Below are 25,459 nucleotides of genomic sequence, written 5' to 3' on the forward strand. Positions count from 1 at the left end.
TCGATTACAGAACGGTGACTGAAATGTATTATTATTTTGTTATGTACACAGATATATTGTACCGTTCTGCATGTGCCATAGTTTCCAGCTACCATCGGATGGATTCTTCAATCAACATTGGAGGATAAACTTAAACAGCGCTTTTTTGATTACCATTATGTGGGACGACCGACAGAGACCAATCTGCCCTTTGGCGGTACCTGCAACAAGGAGCAACCTGTCAGGCTTCCAGATGTAGCAACCTGCAGAAGTGAAAGTGTTGCTTTTGACAGTGCCAAGAATCAATATTTTCTCCCACAAGGAGCACCATGTGGGTCATTCAAATGTTTTGCTGGTGTAACATAAGGACACACAAGAATTATTGTTGATCGTAATCAGCGTATCATGAGGAACTTACAAACCACATTTGAGTCATGTGATGTTCGTTAGCTATAACTTGCATGGAAAAACAAATATCGTTAATTTCGTGGACTTAATAATCTCTTGTGAATGTTCTCTGATAAATAAAAGTACTTGTTACATTGCTGACTATTGATCTTTTCTTAATAAATTCTATATTCCAATGCTATTTCGGGCAAGAAAGAGAAGGTGCACTCTTTGTGAGAATATCTGTGTTTATCTGGTTCTGTATTAAGTAACGTTTTGGCGTGGGTGATGACTGGGGACGTTTGGCTATGCTGGCCACAAACGTAATGAAAATAGGTGGACCAGATTGTTCGAACAAGTGATGTCGGCTTCAGGGGCGAGTGATCTGTATTATTGCCGTGAGGGCACTTGAACTTAGGGCGATGCCGCAACAGATAAGATTAGCACAAGATGGCCATGCCCAACATGTTGTTTTCGCATGTGTAACAGTGAGGAAAACGAAGGTAAGATGCATAGGAAAAAGTTTTATGATCGATCACAGAATGCTAAACATGTCTGAACAATCTGGACAATACAATTTTTGAGCGCACTTCCCCTTTAAGAGCCCATTCATCGAGTGGAGTGGCAACTTCTTCGGCTCTGCAAAGAGGTGTACCAATGAAGGGCATTTGCAATGCAGCAATTTGGTCCTCACTCTACACTTTTTCAAAGCATTACTACAGACAGTTGTGCTAGGACGCTCCATTTGTAAGGGAGGTTCTGCACAATATTACATACTAATAATGATTGTACAAAAATCCACTTTTCCCACCTCCAAAACTCCTGTGGGAGTCTATCTAAGATGAGGAATACATGGGAGGACACAAACCATTAGAAAAAAATGACCTGGTTATGTTCTTTCTGATAGATGTTCCTCCCACGGATTCTTAATCGCCCTCCCAGCCTACCCCTCTGACTATGGGTGCATTTTGAATTACTTCTCTTTCAACGTCCATGCGGATTATATTGCTCAAGACGGCTGAGCAGAAAGAGGGGAAAACCGATCCAAGTGATCACTGCGCATCAGGAAATTGCGAAAACGAAAAGATCGAATCGCAAAATCCCATTGCGCAGTGATCACGTAGATCCCTTTCCGCCATCCTGCATCCCCCTACCACCACATACCTTTTTTTGGCAGCACACACAGCAGTGTGCCGCCGACACTCCTGTACCCCTGTGATGTCGGTTCCCTCCCACAAACGTGGGTCAGAGCTGATGCCACAGGGTCCCTTTTTTCTTTTGTCCCCTGCTCCCAATGACATGGAAGCGGGGGAAGCCCCGCAACCCATTATTCTGAACAAGGGTAGCGGGGGACGCCCCCATGTTTGGCATTATGGGCCTCGATTTTCTTTCACAAGCAGACTGCAAGTAATTGCACATTCAGACTTTTTTCCTCTGTATTTTGGGGGAATACCGGGTAAAACTAGAAACTGAGGCAATGGGCGTGGTGCATGCTATTTATGCTATCATTGTTTAGTTTGTTTTTTTATAGCGCGGCCTGGCCCTAGGGCATCTGTGCGCTTGACATAGTTACATGGTTACAGATAATATATACATATACAAAGTTATTGCAGTACAGGATAAGATATACATATACATAGGTATTGTAGTACATGATATGCCAAGTAAGTACAATCAGTTGTGGACCGACAATAGTCAGAAGAGTGTAAGACATACACAGAAATATTTGAGTAGTAGGTTTTTACAGGTTGAAGTGGCTATGTATATATATAAATCTATAAATATATGTACAAAATGTCGCAAATGAGTAGTAGGTGCGGGCTTAGGCTTCTTTGGTGAGTAGCCAAGTTTTGGCTTTTTGTCTAAATCGGTGGCAGGATGGTTCGGTTCGGAGTGGTAGGGGAGTTCCAGAGTTTCGAGGCAAGCACAGGGAAGCTTGAGCCACCTGCTCTTTGAAACTTGTGTCTGGGGACATTTAGGCAGTGGGTTTGAGCTGATCTGGTTGGTCGAGATGGGGTATTGTGTGTGAAGTTGTCAGCAAGGTATCTAGGGGCTTGGTTGGACAGACACCTGTGGGTGAGGGAGAGCATTTTGTACTCAATTCTTTGAGGTACAGATAGCCAGTGGGTGGAGCGTCTCAAATCTGAGATGTGTTCAGATTTTGGTATATTCAGGGCTGCCCTTAGAGTATTATTTTGAACTACTTGTTAATGTTCTTTTGGCTAGTGCCCAAGTAGAGTGCATTACAGTAATCGACTTTTAAAAGTACTAGTGCTCTGGCTAATGTTGTGCAGTTGGATGGTGATGGGTAAGGTCTGCAGGCGTTAATAAGCTTGCAGGTGTAGGCGGTAGAGGATGAGATGGCATTGATTTGTCTGGTCAGGGTGAGGGAGGAATCCAGGTATATCCCTAAGGTTTTGACGTGGTTGGGTACAGAGATGATGTTGCCGTCGATGGTGAATGTTTGGTAAAGTTTGTCAAGGTTGTTGAGTCTGGATTGAGAACCTAGAAGAAGGAGCTCTGTCTTGTCGTCATTGAGGTAAAGTCCATGCTTGGCCATCCATTCTTGAATGATGGAGTAAATGTCGTTGAGGACTTTGTCAGTGGAGTAGTCGCCTGTTAGTGGAATGAGTATTTGAGTGTCATCTGCGTAGTTCGTGTCCAAATGATCCAGAATGTCGAAAAAGGGTTTGGTAAACACATTGTATAATGTGGGCGAGACGCAGGATCCCTGTGGGACGCCGCAGGTAACGGGGGCTGGTTTGGCTGCGGCATAGGGTGCAAAGACCCTCATGGATCTGTTTTTCAAAAAGGACTGAATCCAGGCGTTGGCTTTGTCAGAGAAGTTGGGTGCGGATGCTAGGTGTTTGCATAGAATGTCGTGATTTACCAAATGGAAGGCGGCAGATAGGTCAAGGAGGAGTAGTAGGGCCAGTTTGCCATTGTCTTTTGGGTTGTCCATTTATGTTTTGAGGTCGCTCAGGGCAGTCTCATTGCCATGTTTGGGCGGAAGCCAGATTGTCTTAGTCCAAGTAGGTTGTTTTTCTCTAGGTGGTTCTGGATCTGCCGGTAGGCTGCTCTATCCAGAATTTATTATAGGAAAGGTACTGTTGTGATGGGTCTGTAGTTGGTAGGGATGTTGGGGTCTAGTGTGGGTTTCTTAAGCAGGGGTAAGACCCAGGAGTCCTTATGGTTGTTGGGTACTATACTAGATGTGAATGACGAGTTTGAGTGAAGTGATAAAAGGAGCTAGATGTTTGGCCGCATCTTTAATTACTGGTGCTGGGCAGGTGTCACCTTGGCATTTGGAGGGTTTCATGGTGGATATTATGTCTTCAACCTCATTGGTTGTGATGGTTGAGAATTTGAATGGGGTATTGTTGTCTGTTTAGTTGGAGGGGGTGATTTTAGGCTATTAGCAGTGGTAAGGCTTGCTTTCCTAGACTCGATTTTGGCTTGAAGCATGGCAATTTTTGCCGAGGAGGGCTTCTTGGATATTCGTACACCAAGAGGTATCTTTGGTGCATATGTCGGGGTTGGGGGATGGGGATTCGAGCTTTCTCAAAATATTAAAAAGCTCTTTTGTGTTGGATTTGGCCTTGCTGATTCTCTCGTAATTGTTATTTTTTGTTTGGGTGATTGCTGACTTATAGTTCTTGGAGGCTAAGGTATATGACATCTTGTTAATGATTGTGGGCAAGTGTTTCCATACTGATTCGGCATGTCTCTTGTTTTTGTGAAGTGTTTTTAGTTCAGGGGTGAACCAATAGTTGAGGTGTGCGCGTTTTTTGGCTTTGCGAAGTTTTGATGGCTTTGAGGATAGTTATGTTGTAGAGGTCTACTAGATCTGTGGGGTTAGCAATGGTGGGTGTAAAGTTGATGATGGTTTGGAGTAGAGAGATTAGTTTCTCAGCCGTGATGTTTTTGTTATTTCTTGTGAAAGCAGGTGGAGCATTAGATGGTGAAAGCTTGTTTGTCTTTGGTGATGGTGAAGGTGATAAGATGGTGGTCAGTCCAGACACAGGGTGTGTTCGATAGAATAGTGGTGTCCTAGTTAAGGTCCGCTAGCCAGTCCAGGGTACTCCCTTTGTTGTGAGTTGGTTGAGAGATGTGATGGGTGAATGCTAGCTTAGAGGTGGTGTTGGCGACCATATTTGCTTGTCATCTTTGGTGTTGTTATAGCCAAGATTGAAGTCGCCTAGAATAAGTATCTGTGAATTGTGTTTGGTGGTGTTGGAGAGCAGGAGAGCGATGTCATCGTTGAAGGAGGAGATGGGGGCCAGGTGGTCTATATATGAGATGGATGGTGATAGTATTTGTGTTGGTTGTGGATAGTTTGATGGTAAGCAGTTGTGCAGATGGGAGTGTTTGGTTAACTATGTGTCTGATATTGAGGGAGATCTTTGCTATGAAGGCGACGCCTCCGCCTTTACCTGTTTGTCTGTCCAGGCGGTATATGGAATAACCATTTTGGATGGCTAGTGTGAGGGTAGGTCCTGAAGCTACGTGGAGCCAGGTCTCGGTGATAGCTAGGAAATCAAGGTCATTGGAGGTGATGTCAGCTATGTCGAGAGCATGTGCGGCTAGAGATCTTGCCTTAATGAGCGCACCTTTGATGGTTTGTGTGCTGGGCTGTGACTTGCTGTTTAGTGGAAGTGGGGTGGAATCGTTAGGGAGGGGAGTGTGCGAGTTCGCAGGAGGTGGTATGATGTGTGTGAGCGGAGTAGCAGATTTAGGTTTCCGTTGGTCTTTAGTAGAAGTGTGAGTTTGGTGTGTCCTAGAACCTAGTCTAAGGTTTCTGTTTGTGGTTGTGCAGGGTATGAAGGTGAATGGTCTGAATGCGTGTGGCTTGGGTGATGCTTGAGGATAAGGTATTGTGTGTATGTGTTGGGATGAGTGTTTATTGATCATGTTGCAATGGACTGCAAGGCAGGGTGGTAGGAACCAAGTTGGGGCTATGTTATCAGAGAGTGTGGGGTTTGGCATTGTGGTGCTTGTGATGGCGGGGTGACCTATATTTTGGACGGATGTGTGTAGGTAGGAACCAAGTTGGGGCTATATTGTCAGGGCATGTAGGGTTAGGCATTGTGGTGTTTATGAAGGCGTGTTGCCTTATGCTATGGTGGTTGAAAGTGGGAATCATGTTGTGGATTATGTAATGAGATGTGTGGAGGAGGGATATGTTGAGGAGAAATGTGAGATACCAGCAGACATTAGGAGTCATTCTCGTGTATGACTAGTTTATGGTGCAGGGTGGTAGCTGTGGAGGTCATGGAGTGTAGGCAGTGGTGAGGTCTATCAGGAGCAATACCGATCAGTGAGAGGGTGCAAAATACAAAATGCAGTAAGTGTGTAACAAACTAACTGCAGTGGTGGTGGCTCTGTGATGCACTAGTACATTCGACAAAGTGGGTGGCGGATAATGAGTAACAGTATAGTCATGGTGGGGGCAATGCAAAGGCACTTTAATGAGGTTATCAGCTGACTCGCTAACTGAGGTGTTCGTTAGGCGTTTAAATCCTGCAGCATTGTATGAGCACATTATATACGGTGTTAGGCAAAGCATATGGACACGCTAATATATAATCAACAGTAAATAGATAAGCATGGCAAAATGAGCACAATAATGGATATTAACATCGAGCAGGCTAATATATAATCAACAGTCAATAGATAAGCATGGAAAAATAAGCACAATAATGGATATTAACAGCGAGCAGGCGCGCTTGTTCTGAGTTGCTTTAGCAGGATAGTACTGGCTGCGTACTGGTACAATTTGCATGTGGGGTGGCAGATAAGTATTTTTAGGGTTCTCATAGCAGTGAGCAACACTGAGCAATTTCAGATATGCAGAGAATCTACAGACGCAGTAGAGAGATAACAGGAATTTCTGCATGTAACACTGTTCTGTCGATAGCACGTATAGTGATTGTTCTGAGTTTCGGTGTGGTGCTAACAGTGTTAGGAATAGGTCAACTGACAATTGGTTTGACGATAGTGAAAGCTAGTGAGAGACAGAGTGCACAGATGTAATGCAGCAATTGATGGTTGTATAGGATCAATACAGTTAGGTCTGAGTAGTGTTGGAGAATGGTTCGGCCATCTGATCGAATACTGTGTGGCGGATGATGCATAGACCCATTGGGGGACCCAGGGCTGATGATAGTAAAGGCGGTAACGTGGCTAATGAAAGTTTGTGCAAGGTCGCAGTATGGATGGGGTTTTCAGGATGAGCCTGTATAGTAGCCGAGGTGCTCACGTGCCTTATGATTGATGTAGGAGGGCAGGTAGTCAATAAATGAATTGGATCGTCATGGGCCGGTGAGTAGAGGTTGCTCCTGACGCCCACTAGCGAACAGGGCCTTATACTGGCCTTCGGCCGGCCGGCTTCTTCCGCCTGCCAGCGGATGTTCGTGGTTAAGTTCAAAGCACGATGCCTAGCAACGTGATAGACACTAAGCCTCGCTATGGCGCCGCAATGCGCGCAGCATTTTGTTTCAAGGTAGATGTGAGAGCGGGAAGTGATTTCAATCACAAAGGGGGTTCGGGTACAGCCTATGCAACAATGCACCTCAGGAGTGCACTGTTGTGTCCGGACACGGGAATGGTAACCGTGAAGTGACATCGATGACCATGCCACACCGCGCCCTTTGCATTTGAATTTATTTTTTGAGACTGCAAAGCAAGCTACAAATCTATCAACATCCATCACAAAGAACATTATATTGGGTAAGTAATTTGTTTGTTGCCCTCATTCAAATAATATTTCAGCACATGAACAGTATTGCTTCTCGTGTGTTTCAGATGTTTGTGGAATGTAGTAGGAATTTTGCAAACAATTATTTGTGAATCCGCATTCATGAAACTGTAGCTAACCCTCTTATTGTTGATATTTTGAAGATAAATATTTGCGAAGAAAAGGGAGATTGGTGGACTACCACAGACTATTTGATAACCCATTGACATGTTACTGAGAAATGACCAGACATTGCTTTGATAACAATTGAGCTTATATGTTTTGCCAGGTCAATCTTCCTTCATCTTTTATTTCAACTCAGTGATCATTGGGAATCCTGTTTGTTTTGCAGTTTATGTATGTTTGTGCAGTGACTACAACAATACTCTTAATATCTTCATGTCTCACATTTTAGCCTCCTTCTGAAGAAATAAAGACTGGCGAGGATGATGAGGAAGATAATGATGCTTTATTGAAGGAGAACAATGAAAGTAAGACAGCATGTTCTGATTTTTTCATACTTGGGGCGCGATTTGGAAGAGAATATTCACATGGTCAACAAATTGGTGAGACACTTGAAAAAAATGGGCACTTCCACTCTTGCATGCTGTAGATTATAGCTAGCAAATGTAGTCTGTTCCTTTTACTGGCTTCCTTTGTCTTTTATGGTTTCAATGTGGTTTACCATGAATGGTCAAAAACAGCAAGAGGCCACCCCTTCTACTGTTTTTTGTTGTTATTCTTTTGTTTTTTGTTTTGCTTGCTTCATCTCCTCGTTACTGTAGCTCCATTTTTGTTCCCATAGCTCTGTTACTTCACTCACTGACCAACCTTCATCTGCTCAAAGTTACATATGAGCAATTCTCGCTACACTTTACTTGCTAGATTACCAAGTTTGTGCTCGAGTTTTGAACCAACCTATGTGAACAATACAATCTAGGCATAGTTACCCACTTGCTGATAGCTCTTTGTCAAAACTGCAGGTCCGTAAGTGATGTGTGTTTAGAAAATCTTCAAAATATCCCCCTAGATTACATGTGTGTTTTGCAGATACTTTAGCAATAGACTCATGAATGTATAATCTAGGATATGGCTAGTCTGAAATGCTTTTTAAAACAGAAAAAGTGAAAGTCAATAACAGCTAGCATGGTAGAAAATCTCTTGTTGCATATGGTCCTAAGTTTTGTGAACGTATTGTTTGATTCTTGTGATGCCCTGACTATTTTCCCCATTGTGTTCCAACCAAATATCACTGGGAGCACAACTCTTAAAATTGTGTTGCCCTTTGATGGGGGACACTTGTGGCCCCCAAAGGTGGGGCTACCGACATGGTGCCCCTCTAGTCTCCCTGGATCAGGAACCTTACCTAGACAGTTATAATTGTTCTGGTTGATGGTAGACTACTTTGCTTGTGCATTTGTTGTAGCCATTTTGTATCACTGGAAGCCTTTTTCTTCTGGGTGGCACCCGAAATGGAGTCTCCAGTTGTTTGGAAATCTGGTATACAGGCAGCATTACTACTTGTAGCCCTTTTGTGATTAGCGGGGACCGATGGGTCAGTTATGCTCAGGAGCTTGCAAAATGGTTCAAATGGTTGTGCTCGATGGGGGTTTAGAGGCAGAGGTTGAATGTCTAGAATACCCCTGCAATCCGCAACCCTTTGAGTTTATCCACAAAGATGCCTGCAATACTCGGTGTCCGCAACCAGCACTGATTGGCAGGCCACCAAATTTTCGTATGGTGCATGGGTAGTGATGGAGTATACGATCAGACCTTAACCAGATTTGATACTGTCGACCATCAGAAGCTGATCCATTGTCTCTATCAGGCGACAATCTCGGGCACTCTGCTTAAATGGTTCTCTTCTTTTCTGTCTGAACGGGCCCAAACAGTTTCTCCTCCCCAGTTCACTTCTCCTCCTACTATTCTTCGCTGTGGCGTCCCCCAGGGCTCTGCTTCTGTTGCTTTTTAATCTCTATATGCAGGCACTAGCTAAACTTATCACCAGCCATGGAGTTCATTTTTTCTCCTACGCTGATGATACTCAGATCTTGTTCTGCTTAAACATGCCCTCTTCTGACCCACCGACCAAACTGAAAAACTGTCTTGCTGCAGTCGGAGACTGGATGGCCAACAATTGGCTGAAATTAAACGGAGAAAAAAACGGAAGTCCTCTTGGTTGGCTCCAATGTTGAGGGTCAGCTTTGGAAAAACAAGGGGGTTCTGGGAGTTTCTCTACTACCAGCCTATATCCCAGGTTAAAGACTCAACCAGAGTCTTTAGCTCACCATCCTTTCACAGAAGAGAAATGTCCACTACATATCAGTCTTTGTCCTGCCCAAGGGCAGTCCAGCACCGAAATGCCTGGCAATTCTCTTCTGAACAAGAGTACCAACAGCAACCCCAGACACGTGTTTCGACCTGGTTGGGCCTCGTCAGTGAGGTGGAGCTGTGCCTCTCTAAGAACAGTGAGCAAGGGTTCCATGTCTGGATTACCCTAGTAACTTGGAGTGAAAACCGAAAGCTACTTAATATGCAAAAACAAGGGGGTTCTGGGAGTTTCTCTACTACCGGCCTATATACCGGGTTAGAGTCTCAACCAGAGTCTTTAGCTCACCATCCTTTCACAGAAGAGAAATGTCCACTACATATCAGTCTTTGTCCTGCCCAAGCTTTGGACCTGTGATTACTGACCCTCTTCCTTGGGCCCTTGTCCAGAGGCCTCGCCTGTCGTGAAGAGCCTTGGGATTACATTTATGGCTACTGGCTCTCGGGAAGCTCAGGTTGCTGCTGTTTGTCAGACAGGTTTTATAAAACGTAAGGTCCTGACCAAAGTTCTCCCTTTTCTTCCTCCTTGTCTCAGGTCAAAAATTGTTACAGCATCAATCATGAGCTCTTTAGATTACTGTAATGCAATCTATCTTGGTCAACCGGAGAGGTTACTCCAATATCTTCAAACCCTCCAGAATGCAGCAGCACGTCTGGCTCTTGGAGCCTCTAGACTTGCTCATTCTCAAGAACTGTTGCACCAACTTCATTGGCTTCCCCTTAAAAGCAGAGTTAAGTTCAAGGTTCTCTGCCTTGTTCATCGTGCAATTCACAATGTCTGGGCAGAAATACATTTTGCGTGGCAAACTCGTGCCCCAAGTTCCAGGCCTTTTATTGCTTTCAACAAATCAGTCTTTGCTATGCATTCCTAAATTACGCTGCGCCAGAGCTGGAGGGAGATCTTTTTCAGTTCTCGCCACCTCGTTTAGAAATGCCTTACCTCCTGATCTTCTCAATCTTCAGGAGTTTTTTCCATTTAGTAAGGCTGTAAAAACGTACTTGTTTTGGTGTGACTCGATCAGTTTCCCTCTTACCCCCCAGCGCCTGGATAACTTTTGGTCTTTGTGTGCTTTCTAATTATCACATACATACCCAGGATTAGGGAGCTAAGCTGCCACTCTTAACCAGGACTTTTTAAATGCTCGGATTTCAACCCCAAGCAATGAGAGGGACGACTTGGCTGAGGAATGCAGAAGCTCTGTTGTAGCATGTCAGACTCTGAGAAGCCAGACAGCAAAGCTCTGCCTCTGATGACTGGAAGGGACCATGAATGATGCTCCTTCCCCCTGCCCCTGAACGAACCAGTTGAATCCGTTCTGGAGCCTTTGTGTTGTGTTCTTCCAACTTCCAGGGCTCCTCTGTCCTACTTGATCTCAGAAAGCAAGCACCACATCCTTCAAACAGCTCAGCGTGGCGTTCAGATTCTGGACCTTTTTGTTGGCCAGACTCTGTAGCAGGACCATAGTACCATTCTCCCAGCATCAAGACCTCAAGTGTTGTCCTGCTGCACTTCGGTCTAACCCCAACCTTTAACTTCTGGCTAGGTAATCTTGCATTTTCTTCATTTTGAAGACACTGAGCCACTGTTTTGACACCTAATCTTCTAGGAGTCCCTCTTACTCCAGCTGGCCTTTTTGTTCTGTTCAGCTGCGGCAGGTCTTTCTTTGCACAAATTGCTGACAACTGTAACATCTCTGGCTACTGCTCTAAAAACTTTCCTCTACATGCTGCTCAAAGCTGTAGTTCCGACTCCCTCTTTCTTTGACTATTCATCTCAAAGGCTTACACAATCTTCCTAAAGGTCATGGTTCCAATGTGCTGGCTTTAAAAGTGAAATCCCTGGGCATAGGGGGAAGGGGCTTCGACACAACACTATTTAGACCATCTCAAGTTGACAGCTTTTAAATGAGGCTCCACAGTGCCCACTGCTGAAATGTATTAATGATACAAGGCAGTGGTGATTTGAAGCAGAGGAGCAGAACTGATTTTTCTGGACCTCCCCGTGTTGATCGGGTGGTTCAGTTACTGTTGCAGAGTTAGAGTGAGTAACGCTTGCTGGCAGCGCAGAGACAACCAGCCACAAGGGATGGTGCTGAGGCTGCACTCTGGGGCCTCAATATGGGGACCCTGGTTCTGTCGCCAGTTCGTCGCGTGTTAGATGGTTCTTTGGCTGCCCAACTTGCCTTGCCTGCCATGGATTTGTATGGTGAGACTGGTTGCGAAGGATCTGTGCTACGGGGGTTGCAGCACCAGTTGGAGAGGTTTGGTTGTGCGGGCTAGTGGCTGCCAATATTGTGCGGCAGTTTTGTGCAGGGTCAGGCTGCCAGGTAGAGCGAGCCTCGGCTTGGTGAGAAATTGAAGGATCTGCTCCATTGCACAGAATGCCTTAGCGACACTGGCAACTGAGGCCTCCGGAAGCTAGACTTCTGCATCGGCCACCAGGGTTCCATTTACCACACTCTGTGCCTGGTGGTCTGTAGAGGCTGAGTTATTGCAGCCCTTGGTATCATGGCCGGCACCGAGGCACCACACGCACAGTCGTGCAGGTCCAAAATTGACATTTTAGAGCTGCAGTCGCTGCAGCATTGAATCCAGACACTCTAGGCACAGACATGGCTCGAACTCGCGTCAATCAAAATGTGTGAAAATCGAAGTATAGCAGTGTTGCTATAAGCAGCGTGCAGAAAAAAAGAACTGGGGTACAGGGGCATAGTGACGCAGTATATGTACGATGACTGATGTCCCGTCCAGAGCCGATCATTGAGACAAGACTGATCGGTCAAGGTGCACTACGCTCGCTGACGAAAGGTTTTCCGGGCAGCTGACGCTGGAAGGGATTTCTTTGCAACACCTGCTGATGCAAGCACATTTTTGGGCACTCACCAAGGAAGGCTGTTGGGGGGAGGGGGGGAAATCCCCCACATAATGGGGGTACTTTGTAATCTGATTTGCTGCAGCAACTGCTGTGGGAAGGGAAGGAAAGCTAAAGGGGTTACTTATTAACCGGATCTTTCATGCTTTTTCTTTACGTCCCCTTGAACCATCAAGCCTCTGCTCTGCAATATTAAGACGAACATCTTTTGGACAGCATTACATACAGCCTAGAGGCTGATTGGATTAGAATGTATTTGTTCTTAATCTAGTTATTGGCTTCATGCAATGGACTGAGGTGGCTTCACACCGCTTTTGTGGCAATTGCCTAATGTTGTTTCACTGCCTGTAGTGTGGGTTGAACAGGTAACACAGACCAGGGTTTGGTTTGTGGCAGTAGGTTTGTGGTCATGTTTGTGTGGGGAATGTTAGGCAGAAACCTGTCCTGTTTCCTTAGGGACCACTGCAAAAGATTTAGGGCTACAGGTGGTTGGCAGTAAACCCAATTGGTAGCAGTCTGTACCACCCAGATTTATCTGGTAGCTGTGGCTGAGCAGTCGGACTTCTCTCAAGGTGAGTTAGGCAGGATATAGAGTATACACAATAGGTACAGAGACACAGTAGCACAAGCAAACACTGACCAGAGCTTTGGTGTGAAAGTATACAATTATTTGTTTAAAGACACACTTGTAAATTACCCTAGCACCAAGAGAGATAACTAAATTCAACACAGTCACTATTATATATATACAACCCTTATTACTTATTAGACGAGTCTTAATGAGAAACACCACTTATTTTCAGACAGAGTAGAGCGCTAAACATAAGATGGCACTCTAATAAATTATTAAAAAGGGAGGGGAAAAGGCAGAGTTATGCAAGCACACAAATTTCAATACTTTTCAAAGGACCACAGTGAGGCAGGTTAGGCAAAGTCTACTGGGGAGCAAGGAAGTTCAAATGCCAGGCCCACTTTTAGAGAGAGCAAGCGAAATGTGTGCAGGATCACACAGTGGGGTTATGCCCAAAGAGTCTTTGTAGGAAGTTCACAAAAGATTGAGATTAAGTCAGGAAAAGTTAGTTAACAGGTCCCAGGCTTGCCCAGGTTAGAAAGTCGAGGATTTACTGTCACCCCGAACGATCTGTCGCAAGGGAAGCCAGGCGGGACACAGTACCTGTAAGTGGGAAGAACGCTCCAGCGGGGGCAGTTCCTGGCAGCGGGCGCAAGTCGGTGTTTCGTCCAGAGGAAGAGGAGGTCTCGACGTGGAGGAAAGCTGCAGGTCGTTGCACTGCCAGGGAAGAAACCAGCCGCGGAGTTTCCCGGTTACAAGGTACCACCCTGTTCTTCGCGGTAGTGGTGATCCGTGGTGTTCCAGTTGCTGGGGTGCTTGGCAAGGGCAAGGCGGCCACGAGATGGTCCAGGAAGGCGAAAAGACGGGCAAATTGGTTATCCCCACCAGTCAAAGGAAGAAGACTCTCCGGGCTGGAGATCTCCTCTGTCGTCGGGAAAAGTGGTGAGACGGTTCCGCAGGGCTCCACCGGTGGTGTCGTCGTTGCAGGTCAGCTCGGCTTCTCCCTCCTCGGATTCTTTAGGTCCTGTGGCGACTTCTGAAGATCCAGTCCCCAAAGCCCTGCTTTTATGCAGAAAACCCCCATTCATTCAGCCTAGCTGTCAGTCAAACATGCTAAGTGGTGAGCCGGGCGGCTCACCACTTGGGCAAATCACACAAGAGTGCGACTTGAGTTGCCGAGGCAACTCAGTCCAGGGTGCCTAAACCCCCTCCCACACCCTCTGTGGTACCCAGACAGAGTGGCACCACTTTTGGAGGCTTCTGTGGAGAAGCCTGCCAAACAGTGGAACAAAGGGCTCGACTTGGGTTGGAGTCACAGAAGCGAACACAAACGCCATTTTGGAACCAGGTTTCGGCAAAAATTACAAACTGGTATATTAATTAAATAAACCGGCGGTATGTTCGAGGCTATTTTAAAAAGTGGTAGCCTCGAACAATGGGAAAATCCCATAGGAATATATTTGCGGTCGAATATAAAAAGTAGTATCCACTGCCACCAGCCAAAACTCGGTCGGGGGGGACTGAACAGTACGTCCACAATATGATGGTTTGTACTGGTTCTGTTCACAATTTGAGACTAGTAAAGCCAATGGTGACTTTACATGCCCTGGGAGACAGTAGTCAGTCCCCGGGTATGGAGTCTATGTTTGGGGGTTGCTACGACACCCCTGCGTTACGGCACGGAGGGTGCTGTGTAACCCACGTACCAAAAACACATGAAGCCCTATGGGGTAAAGGACCCCATAGCCCATAAAACAAATACAAAGTCAAAGGAACACCTCAAATCATGTCTAAGAGTGGGAGGAAAAGAGTCTCGCTCTTAGCAGGAAAAAAAAATAAACCCCAAAAATCCAGCAAAACTGCTGGGGGACTCACTAGGTTTGGGAAATTAGCCTTTACAGAGAATTCTCCCTAACGGGGAATGGCCTTAATTTACTGTATGGTTCACTTTTGAGTCAGGACAATTGAGTCACATTTTACCTACAACTAAACTCTGCTAGCCAAATTTACCTTGAAGTTAATGACCTGCAAGATTTACAGGTTTTATCACCCCATCAAAGTTAGGAAACCGCTATTTTTATGATCATGCCATCCAATCAAGGTAGCTTTCCTTCAAGAGAAACACCTTTGGCAGGGCTCCTTGCCCATTGGTGGGAATTGACTTGTTTTTTTTCTGCTTTCTCCAGTCGCTCTTGGGGAGTAGAGTTTTTAATTCACCACACTTTGAAGTTTACTTGTATAATACAGATAACCGACCCAGTGGACAGAGTTCTGATAGTAGCAGGATGTTTGAAGAACACAGGGTTTTTTTGGTTTCACTTTATGGCTCGACGTTTGATTGCCCTGACCTTTATGAACAGGTGCTTCACCACCACCTAGAACTCCCAGAGTATACTATAATGAGAGGTGACTTTAACGGTATCGGGTATATTGTTCCCATATATATGGTCACCATACATGATGTCACCGGGAAAAGTTTGTGGCGACATTATATGTGGTGACAAAGGGGGCGAGGGTGTCCCCTGCATGTTCCATGTAATAACGTCTCCACAAAAAACTGCAATTTTTCAGCTACTTTTTTGTCAGGTGACCTTTTTGCAGGGACATTATCATATGGAACCGCTTTAACTTGTCACCTGATAGGTCTCTGCAGATGGTGTGCCCAATTCAGGCTGCAAGGCTTGTGTGGGAAACATTCAAGATGTTAAGCGGTATATGCATTTCATATGGGGCTGTTATTCTTCAATCTGTACAGCTTCCTCTCTTTTCAAATCCTTTTTTAAATACTTGGAAGAAATTTATGAATCCTGTAAGAATGTACACATTCTATGTGACCTTAGACTTAAATAGACCGAGTTCAGGCTTGAGGCACACTGAAGTTCGATTTCTGGGGAGGAGGTAATCGGATCGTCACTATGAGGAAGGTGATCGTCTGGGGCGCTGACAGTATATGCTCAAATGACAGGAATGCTGTATTGAGCATATTGCATCAGTTATGCGCCGAGATGGCCTTCTCTCGTTAATGATGATCTAAAAGTCTAGAAATTCAGTATTTATACGTCCCTTTACTCAACTCTATCAAATGTCATGGCTGATTTAATAAAGCAATATCCTGATGGGATCCTCTTTATAAATTAAGCAAGACAGGGAGGTCGTTAACAGACCTATCACAGAAACCTAGATCAGACAAACAGTCCAATTGCTTTGGGGGTATGGTGCAAGGCCCCAATCATCTTTCCAATGGTTTCTATAAGCCGTTTTACATTACTTACACTGCACCTCCTTGATATATGTACTACAAGTCTCCTTCCTGATACTACACAAGGCTCTGATAACGCTTATGCTGAAGCCTGATAAGCCAGCATCTTATTTATGCAGTTTATCCCGTCAAATATCATCAATAATGCGTAGAATAAAATACTGGCTAAGTTTGTGGCCAATGCACTATCCCGGTAAGATTGGAGGGGGGACCAAGGGTCCCAACAGAATGTTGGGAATTTGTAGGTGATGGCTGAAGGGGAGAGTATTATGACCTGGAATGTCTGTGGTCTCAATTACGTTAAGGGCCACAGAGTGGTCACGTCTTTAAGACTGAAAAAGTTTGGAATAGCGCTATTACAGGAAACGCACTTGAATGCACAGACATATAAGAAATTGGCCAGCACTTGGGGTGGGGTGATGGTGGGCTCAACATACTCCACATACGCAAGAGGGGTCCTGATATGGGTGAACCCTACTATCCCATTTAAGGTGTTGAACACTAAGGTTGATGATGAAGGGAGGATGGCTGTATTACATGGGATGCTTGAAAATTGGGAGGTATGAATAGTGAACACATACGCCCCCAATCATGATGCCACTGTCGTCTTCCGGTCACTGTACACAAGGGCCAAATGGGCGGAGACTTTAACTGCACTCTGAACCCAATTAAGGACTGGTCTGATGCGAAGCATAAAAGGCCCGCCCCACCCGCTAAGGTCCTAAACACACTCTTAGACCACTTTCAGCTGGTAGAATACGACATAGAGATGATAGAGAATTCTCACATTATTCGGCCCCTCATGGTGTCCATACAAGGATGGATTACTTGTTCACGGGAGAAGAACATGTGTGGGAATTCACTGATGATGAATACCAGGCTAGGGTCTTGTCAGATCACACCCCCCTATAAGTGGTTTGGAAGATATCGGCCACTAGACCTCCCATACCCACTTAGAGACTAAGAAGTTAATCTTTGCAAGATAAGGCATTTAAGGAACATATAAGAAAAAGCACTTGGGATTTCATGGAAGTAAATGAGGGTAGTGTAAAACAAGTAGGCACTATTTGGGAAACGCATAAGGTGGCGATCAGAGGGGAGATGAATGGCCACATCTGGGGGGGTGCAGAAGGCCATCACTAAAGATTTACGCGATGCACAAAGTAAACTATGGGAATTGGAGCGGAAGGTGGGGGCCAGGGAGGAAAATGCTGGGAAAGAAATCAGATTGAGGCAGGCGTGTATAACGCACTGGGAGAGGCTGGGTAAGTTCAGTTATGCGAGATACCTGGAACGAAGTTATGCACAAGGTCACAAGCCGGGGCGAATGTTGGCCTTGCTATACAAAAACAGGAATGTACGATCTCCAATAAATTCCATCCTAGATGCAGAAAGAGCGTGTAAGTGAGTATGCAGGCAGGTATAAATGAAGTCTTTTTTTGACTATTATAAGGAACTATACGCTGACCCACCAAAAGATGGAGATACAGGACACCTTGGACCTTATTCCTCTTCCGAGGCTGGATAAACCACAAAAGGAGGTGCTAGAAGAGCCTGTAACCCCAGAAGAGGTTATGGCCACCATAAGATCCATTCCCTCGGGCAAACCACCAGGCACAGATGGGTTAACGACAGAGTTATATAAGGCTTATGTTGATTTGTTGGCTCCATTGCTAGCACAGGTATATAAGGAAGCATATGAACAGGGAATACTCCCAAGAAGTATGCGCAAGGCTGTGATAATCCCACTCCTAAAGCCAAACAAAGAAGAAACTGACAAGGCTCCTATAGACCACTGTCACTCCTAAATCAGGATAGTAAGATACTCGCGGCACTCCTGGCTAATAGGCTGAGGACAGTAATACCAACCCTAGTCAATCGAGATCAGACAGGATATGTTCCAGGGAGGAGCATTGCTGTGAAATTGAGGAGATTGCACCACGTCATACATTGCACAAGGGATAGAACCGAGCAAAGCGCTGTGGCCTCTCTGGATGCCACAAAAGCGTACGACTCTGTACACTGGGACTGGTTATATGCTACTATGGTAAGGATTGGAATAGGGCCGCGATATATGAAATGGGTGAAGTTGATATATACTCAACTCATGGCGAGAGTAAGAACCGGCTCCACTTTTTCTGATCAATGGGAACTGCAGAAGGAGACGAGACCGGGGTGCCTGCTATCCCCTTGCTATACATATTAGCAGCTGAACCTGTGGCAGCGTAATTGAGATATGAATACAGCGATGCAGGCACAGAAATAGATGGGGTGCGGCACATACAGTCCTTGTATGCGGACGACATGTTGCTTTATTTGAATAACCTGGAGATAAACTTGCCTCACGTGTTGGCGGCGTTAGACGGCTTCTGGAAACTGACGGGGAATACAAATCAATAAGGGCAAGTCATGTCTATTCCCACTGGCGGGGATGGCGTCCCTTGGGGAGGCGGAACTGCCGGTCATGCCTTTACCATGGAGTAAAGACTATCAGATATCTAGGCCTGAACATGCACCATGATCCCAAACGCGAACATGAAATTAACGCAGTTCGGGCTAAGGAAGGCCTGGTTAAGGCGATGGAGTTTTGGAGCAAACTTCCCCTCTCGACATAATATTTTATTTATATCGCTCTCATACAGCAGGGAGGGCAGCACTGTTAAAAATGGTGGCATTTCCGGGGCTAATGCACTGTTTTGGAAATGTCCCATACAATATCCCTAAGAAATTCTTCACATAATTTGATAAGGTGTGCAGAGGCTTCCTGTGGCAGGGGGGTAGACACTGCGTTGCACTTCACTTATTAAAGAGGCCCTACGCTCAGGGTAGATTGAAGATCCCGAACTTTGAATTGTACTATCTTGCGTAGCAGTTAGTCTGTAGTACAATGAATGGCAGATGACCCTACTGGGGAGACCATTCTGTTGCAACCAGCGCAGAAAAGACTTTACCATAGGGATCTAGTCTGACTTCCCAGAGAGAACAATACAATCGCCCGTATTTAATCAAACTGGGAATACAGATATGGAGGAGGTCCTGTAAAACCATGGGACTGGAAGACCCGATCTCGCCTCAGATATCCCTGGCTGTGGTACTGGCAGATCTGCATGGATGTAGGATGGGAGTACGAGTAGTGGGAGGCTTGCAGGATCGCAACGATAGGAGACATGAGTGGGGGGAAACAGGTTGCTGAATTTTTCAGAATTGAGAGGGGCCACGAATATACACATGGGGCAGTTCCTGCTACACAGGACTATGATTAGTTCAATCAAAAGAAGGTGACCGGTCGTCACTGAGGAGAATATAGAATTTGAAGACATTGAAGCACTCCAAAATATCTCTCAGGGGGAACCACACCATCTCTAGAATCTACAGGGTATTAATAGATCGTGCCTCGAGAACTCCATTAAAATGTAAGGGAAAATGGGAGGCAGAGTCAGGAAGAACGTTGGATGACAAGGAATGGCAAAGTATAGCCCTATATGATAAAAAGGTCTCCAGGAATGCCAGGCTACAGCTAATACAATTGTATATTACACAAAGGGCATACTAGACACCAGCTGCAATCGCAAAATTTAAAGGAGCAAGCAGGCAGGTATGTCCCAAATGCGATGAAGAAAATGCAGGACTGTTATACATGTTTTAGGAATGCAGGGTGTTGCAGGACCTTTGCGAGAGGGTGGCTAGTAAAGTGGCTCAAGGGGAGTTGGGGAGTTATGGGGGTCAAATGTGAAACGTATTGATGCATATGTTTAATGTTATTTGATTTAAGTACGTTATGGCTGTAAGAAAATGTTAATAAAAATAAATACATTAAAAAAAAATGTTTGGCCTATAGGCTTTGCCTTTTAATTGTGCCACTGGTTTGCCCAGACCAGGCAGGTTTATTCTAGGTCACTCCACCTATGTCCACTGCTGCGCCCATTTGACCATAAGCTTGCTGTGGGTATTGCAGAGGTTGGATTTTGGGCCTTATTTTGTATCCTTACTCAAGTGTTAGGAAAGATTTTCTTTTTGCACCCTTCCCTCCATAGATTCCTATGGGACCCTCTGTGTTTTTGCTTATTTTGTAACCTGTCCTGACTTTTTGAGTTCTTTAAAGCCGTCTGCTTTACTTCCCTTGCATGTTTTGCGCATTCTTATAGGGAAACCGACAAGTCCCTAAGATTGTCAGTACCAAGAGACTATCTCTCTTTTGGAATTCTTGTATTTTTACAATTGCACACATCACCTTACAGCAAAGTGCAGTTAGTCTAATTTGTATCCTTATAACTTTTTACCCAATGGCTATTTTGTTACTTTGACAATGTGCCTAAGACAAGCTGGTGGCAGCTGTGTGATTTGTACAGTTGTGATCTTTTTCTCATGCACTTTTGCATTTAATGCAAATGGCTACCAACAGTGGGAAGCACCCTAAAATGGCTGTGCAAAAAGAATTTTGCTTGTTCTTTGACCATCTTGTTCTTTGGCCTCTTCCTGCCTTCTTCAGTAGGAATGCTGTATATGGTACCCCTTGATGAAAGCTGCTGATTTCACTGGCAAGTGGGCATTGTGTGTGTGTGAGAGCCAGAGGAGGGGGCTGGGACTGGGTGGTCCCAGTCAACAGCTACTGGCACCCAAAGGTCTTTTGCTGAATGGATGTGATGACCACGGGTTGGCCAGGATTGGACAACCCTGAGCTGTTTGAATGTTGCAGATACTTAACATTGGTGGGCTTGCTTCCAGCCAAAATCTTAGATAAAAGGACGGCTACTGCAGCTATTCGACAGATCATCGTTGGAACCAAGACTTCTACAAAAAAAGAGCAGCTTGCGCACGACTCGAACGTCTGCAGCTGACCAGCATTAACTGCAGTGATTGGCCCGGTGAAGCCATGCTCCTCTGCCTGATCTCAGAAGCCCCTTGTTGATGCTTTGACCCTTGAAACGGTGGGAACAACCAGTCTCACCCCCTTGAGGGTCCACACAATGGGAGCCTTCGAAGTGTACCTGGACCAGTCGGTGGACTCACCAGCCCCTTTTTGGGCGACTTCGCTGTAGTCATCGCCGTTCCAAGCAGAGCCTTGGGACTTGCAAGAGCTTCAGCTTATGCCATAAGTCGCAGGTCCTCACAATTTCAGCCATCTCACTACTCAGTAAACTGCTGGAGCTGCTTCTGTGTTCACTGCTGGGTGGTTGCCTATTACCGCCCACTGTGGTAACCTCCACTGCAGCAATCGTTCCATAGTTTGGAACTTAGAACCTTAGGGCACAAGGCCCTGTATATCTTAAGGCTGGACTTCATAAGTTAGGGGGAACTGGGTTTGTCCTCATTCTATTTACCTATTTTTCCTGCCTCTGATTACTCACTTATTGAACACTGGTACATAATTCAAATGCATTTCCTTTTCTAAGGGGGTGGGGCGGGTGTATATTTCGGAAGCTTACATGCTTTGCATAGATCGACATCACATCTAGTGGTAGGCGTGGAGTATTGCATATGACGTTTTTGAAGTTCGAAAAGGGACATCGACAGGGCCCGTTTCTGATCTTATCCCTACTGTGACATTGACTGTACCCATGATTCCTCACGCGTTGAGGTCCCTCAGATTGTTTATTTCCACCATTGTGGTTGGACTTCTTACGGAGTCCTGTAGCTATGCTACTTTCTGAGTTATCACTTTATCAATATTTCGACGGTTAACCGATTGACGAATATCTCGACAGAAGACCTTCTCGACTGCCAAAACAGACGACCGTTCCGACAACGTGCTTCAGCCTACAACTGACTTCGGCCTAGCAGAAGAGAGAGTAGGGGGACTGATTCCTTTTTTTTTTTTTTACAAAGAATGCACATCTCCATTTCTTAAATTTACTTCTTTAGTCTTGGTGCCCTTAGAATTTTCATACACCATGGAACGAACTCCATTTAAATTCTGTCCAAATTGTAACAGAAAATATCCATGGACGGACACTCAGTGTGTAACCAATGCCTTCCTTGTGATCACCAAGAGACTTGTTGCACTTCCTGAAAACGTTTTAGACGTTAAAGGAGCATCGAATGAAGTGGTGGGGGGTGGCACAAGCTATGATGGCCAAGTCAGAAACCGCGGCCAGTCACATTGAGTTTGATCAAAAAGGCCAGGGCATCGGCCACCAGGGGGCACGTGGATGCAGCACGCCTTCACGTGAGCTCCCGGCTCAAGGGTCCCATAAGAGGGTTGAGCCCCCACTTTTGGACCCCCCGCCGATGAAATGGTTGATCGGAAAGATTCATGAATATCCCCAGAATCACCTGACCGAAAATGCAGAGAATCCGCCTCTGACCGCTGAAGCTACGCTCACTGAACCTGGCGCCGAAAACTAAGCTCGACACCTGCAGGGCCGTGCTTGGTAGTGAGAAAGAGCAGCATACCTCGTAGCAGTGAGAGGAGACAAACTCCATAGGCACTGGCTGCAATGATACAAATCCGCTGGCGCCCCCCGTGATATCGGACCGCAACACACAGGAGGCTCTAACATGGTCCATCGCTTGCAGCAGAGCACACCACTGAGAAGACCTGCGGTAGGAGAAGCTGGCGGTGCCCCAAGACTCTGAGAGTTTCAGGGGTGAGAAAAGCCGCACCTGTAGCGTGCAAGAAGGAGTGGACGGCGAGGTTTCTGGCTGCCACAACTCTGGATTGGACCTACATCGCTCTGCCAGTCCCTGGCCCGGAGGCACGACTGGAGGCCTGAATTCGACCCGAGGCAGGTGGCTCGCAGAACCCGAACTGGCAGTCACTGCTTGAGTGGGAGTCCTGCGGTGCGTCCGCTTGAAACTGGAGGACTGACACCCTGCCCAGCAGCCCTGAGGGAGAGACCCAACAAGCTGCGAGGTAGGAGGCAGGGAGCGCAGCCTGAAAGTACAGCTCCCATCCCCGGGCTCATTTCCTGGAGACCTTATGTCCTAGAAACACTGCTCTCTCACCTGCCCCCCTAGACTGAATCACCCCATAAGTGCCCCTGCTAAAGAGCTGGACCCTGCGCAGTATATGCCCAAGGGCAACAGAATTATTTGAAATGCTGGCGATCCTCCTCTGACGGGACGAGAGGTGCACAGCAAGCCCCATATGCCCACGGCTTAAAGGGGATCTGGGAGTTAACCCCATATCCCGACAGCCTTGTGGGAAGGACCCTTGTGACTCCTCCACCACCTCCCTCTGCCTACAGTGACTGGGTTACCATTGAGAGAGGCACACAAACTCCAAAGGGTGCCTTCTCCCTGACTTTCCTCGGAAAAAGAATCTCATATGCTGGGTGGGGACAGTCACCCTCACCACGACCCGCCCTGTACCTGCACCGGAGAGCTCAGGCTGCGCACTTGAAAATGTCCAGCCATTGAGATCTGAACTGAAGGTGATCATTTCGTAGTGCACGCCGGAACGCATCCAACAATTGAGATTAGGAAACAAGTGCATCATACTGTTGCTTGCTGGAGGAAGGAGTCGGGCGGCCCCATACATAAGCAGTGAGCACCCTCTGGACTGTGGGTCACATAGAGGAGACACGTCTTGACCCGTATGGAATTCTCCTGAGCTTACAATCTATTAACCTGGACACCAGGACCCGTCATTGATGTAACGTTCCTCCTTGCCCAGCAGGGGCAAACAGGCATGAGACCATATATAGAGGCAAACACTGGTTACCACAGACCGGCTAATTCAAACCCCATCAGTTGACTGGGACCCTGAGCAACAAACCAGACTAGGTGAACAACCATAGAGGGTCGGGAGCGGATGAGTCACTCACTCTTCCCTAGACCGAAGCGGGGGGAGGACTCCGCAGAGTGATTCCCATGTGGTCCACTGGGTGTTAGAACGCAAATCATGGGCCCTGCAGTTACCCTGCAGCATCCCCAACACTAGAGGGCTCAGTGACCGTCGGACAAGACATAGAATCAGGCAAGAATCTCCACCATCATCTGGAGGAGGACGAGGGACAATCCCCCATATCCTGGGACCTTGCGCAGGTCTCAGCTGTGACAACCTCAATTACGGCAAAAGGAGCATGGAGAATACACCCAGGACACGATTGCCTGGCCGTCTATACAAGGCTGCACCAGCTCGGGTCCAGTGGCACTCCTACTTCCACACCCCGGCCTCCTCAGGTGCACCTACTGGAAAGCAGGAAGAGACACTACCAACGACCCAGGTCACACAAACCTGTGAGGGTTGGGCCCCCATTGTTGATGGGGGGCGTGTGCCCTCCTCCAGGGCACAAAAACCACGGAAACGCGCATAAATAATTCTGCACCCTGACTCAGAGTACGGAGCCATCTGTATCAGGCGGATCCATCCGCAACAGTACTCTCACGCAGAGATACAGCAATGGTGAGAGAAAGGCCCGTGAACAAAGAATCTGCACTCACACTATGGTCCTGGTCACAGACTGCATGGACATTCGACAAAAGCTGGCATCATATAGATACTCTCCGCTTCGCCCCGCATTTCAATCACACTAGGGGCTTCACATGGGGACCTTGGGGGCAGAAGCTGCAGCGACAAAGGCTGATGTAGCGGCCCTATTGGAGGAAATCAAAAATATGGGAGCCAACATTGGGGGAAAGATTGACAAAATCACCCAAAGAATGGACAAGATGGAGGAGACTCTCGAAGAAGTAGAAACTAACCAGACCTCGCTGAGCACCCTTGAGACCCAAATGGACCACAGGATTACCGAGATAGAAGCAAGAGAAGAGGAATTCTGTCTCAAGATGGATGACTTGGAAAACCGAGAACGACGGACCAGCCTACGGCTCTTTGGCATCCCTGAAGGAGGAGGGAAACGGAAAGGGACTTGAAAAAGACGCTTTAAAGATTATGAAGCGCTTATTTGAATACGATGCCATTGATTAACCAAAGATCAAAAGGATACACAGAGCATGGGGAACTTCTGACGGTCCAAGGACGGTCTTGGTCCGCTTCCATAGGTACCAAGACAAGGCCAGAATCCTGGAAAAGGCCAAACGTAGTGGACCCATCACCGCCGATGGAGCAAGAATAACGATCTTCCAAGATTTGTCATCTGACTCTCGCCCTGCGGCAGATGTGCATGCCCCTCACAAGATGGTTGAAAGAGAAAGGAGTCCGGTATAGATGGGGCTACCCGTTTCCCCATACCTTTGAGCTGGAAGGTAGAAGAGAACTGCTGAGGTCCGAGAGGGAAATTAAGAACTGCATTGCCGACCTATTGGGCCGACGTGTAGATGGGCAGGACCAAGAGGAGGCTAAAGCTGATGACAGGCAGTTGCGTATCCAAGGCCCAAAGCGGAGACGTATACTGGGCTCCAGGAAATACCGAAGGGGGAACA

At 46.4% G+C, this 25,459-nt stretch overlaps 1 protein-coding gene across 2 annotated transcripts in view; it reads left to right on the plus strand.

Moving 5' to 3' along the window:
* Window positions 1-25,459, plus strand: part of THOC1 (THO complex subunit 1) — a 1,301,120-nt gene that overhangs the window by 1,215,090 nt on the left and 60,571 nt on the right. The window contains exon 20 of one of the 2 annotated variants that reach the window (XM_069620878.1): window positions 7,518-7,593. In XM_069620878.1, coding sequence (XP_069476979.1) covers window positions 7,518-7,593 — 76 coding nt within the window. Of the gene's footprint in view, window positions 1-7,517; window positions 7,669-25,459 lie in introns of both variants that reach the window. The other variant, XM_069620877.1, reaches the window with a different exon arrangement.

The sequence above is a fragment of the Ambystoma mexicanum genome, chromosome 5q, assembly GCF_040938575.1.
Source record: "Ambystoma mexicanum isolate Mex_15411 chromosome 5q, UKY_AmexF1_1, whole genome shotgun sequence".
NCBI lineage: Eukaryota > Metazoa > Chordata > Amphibia > Caudata > Ambystomatidae > Ambystoma > Ambystoma mexicanum.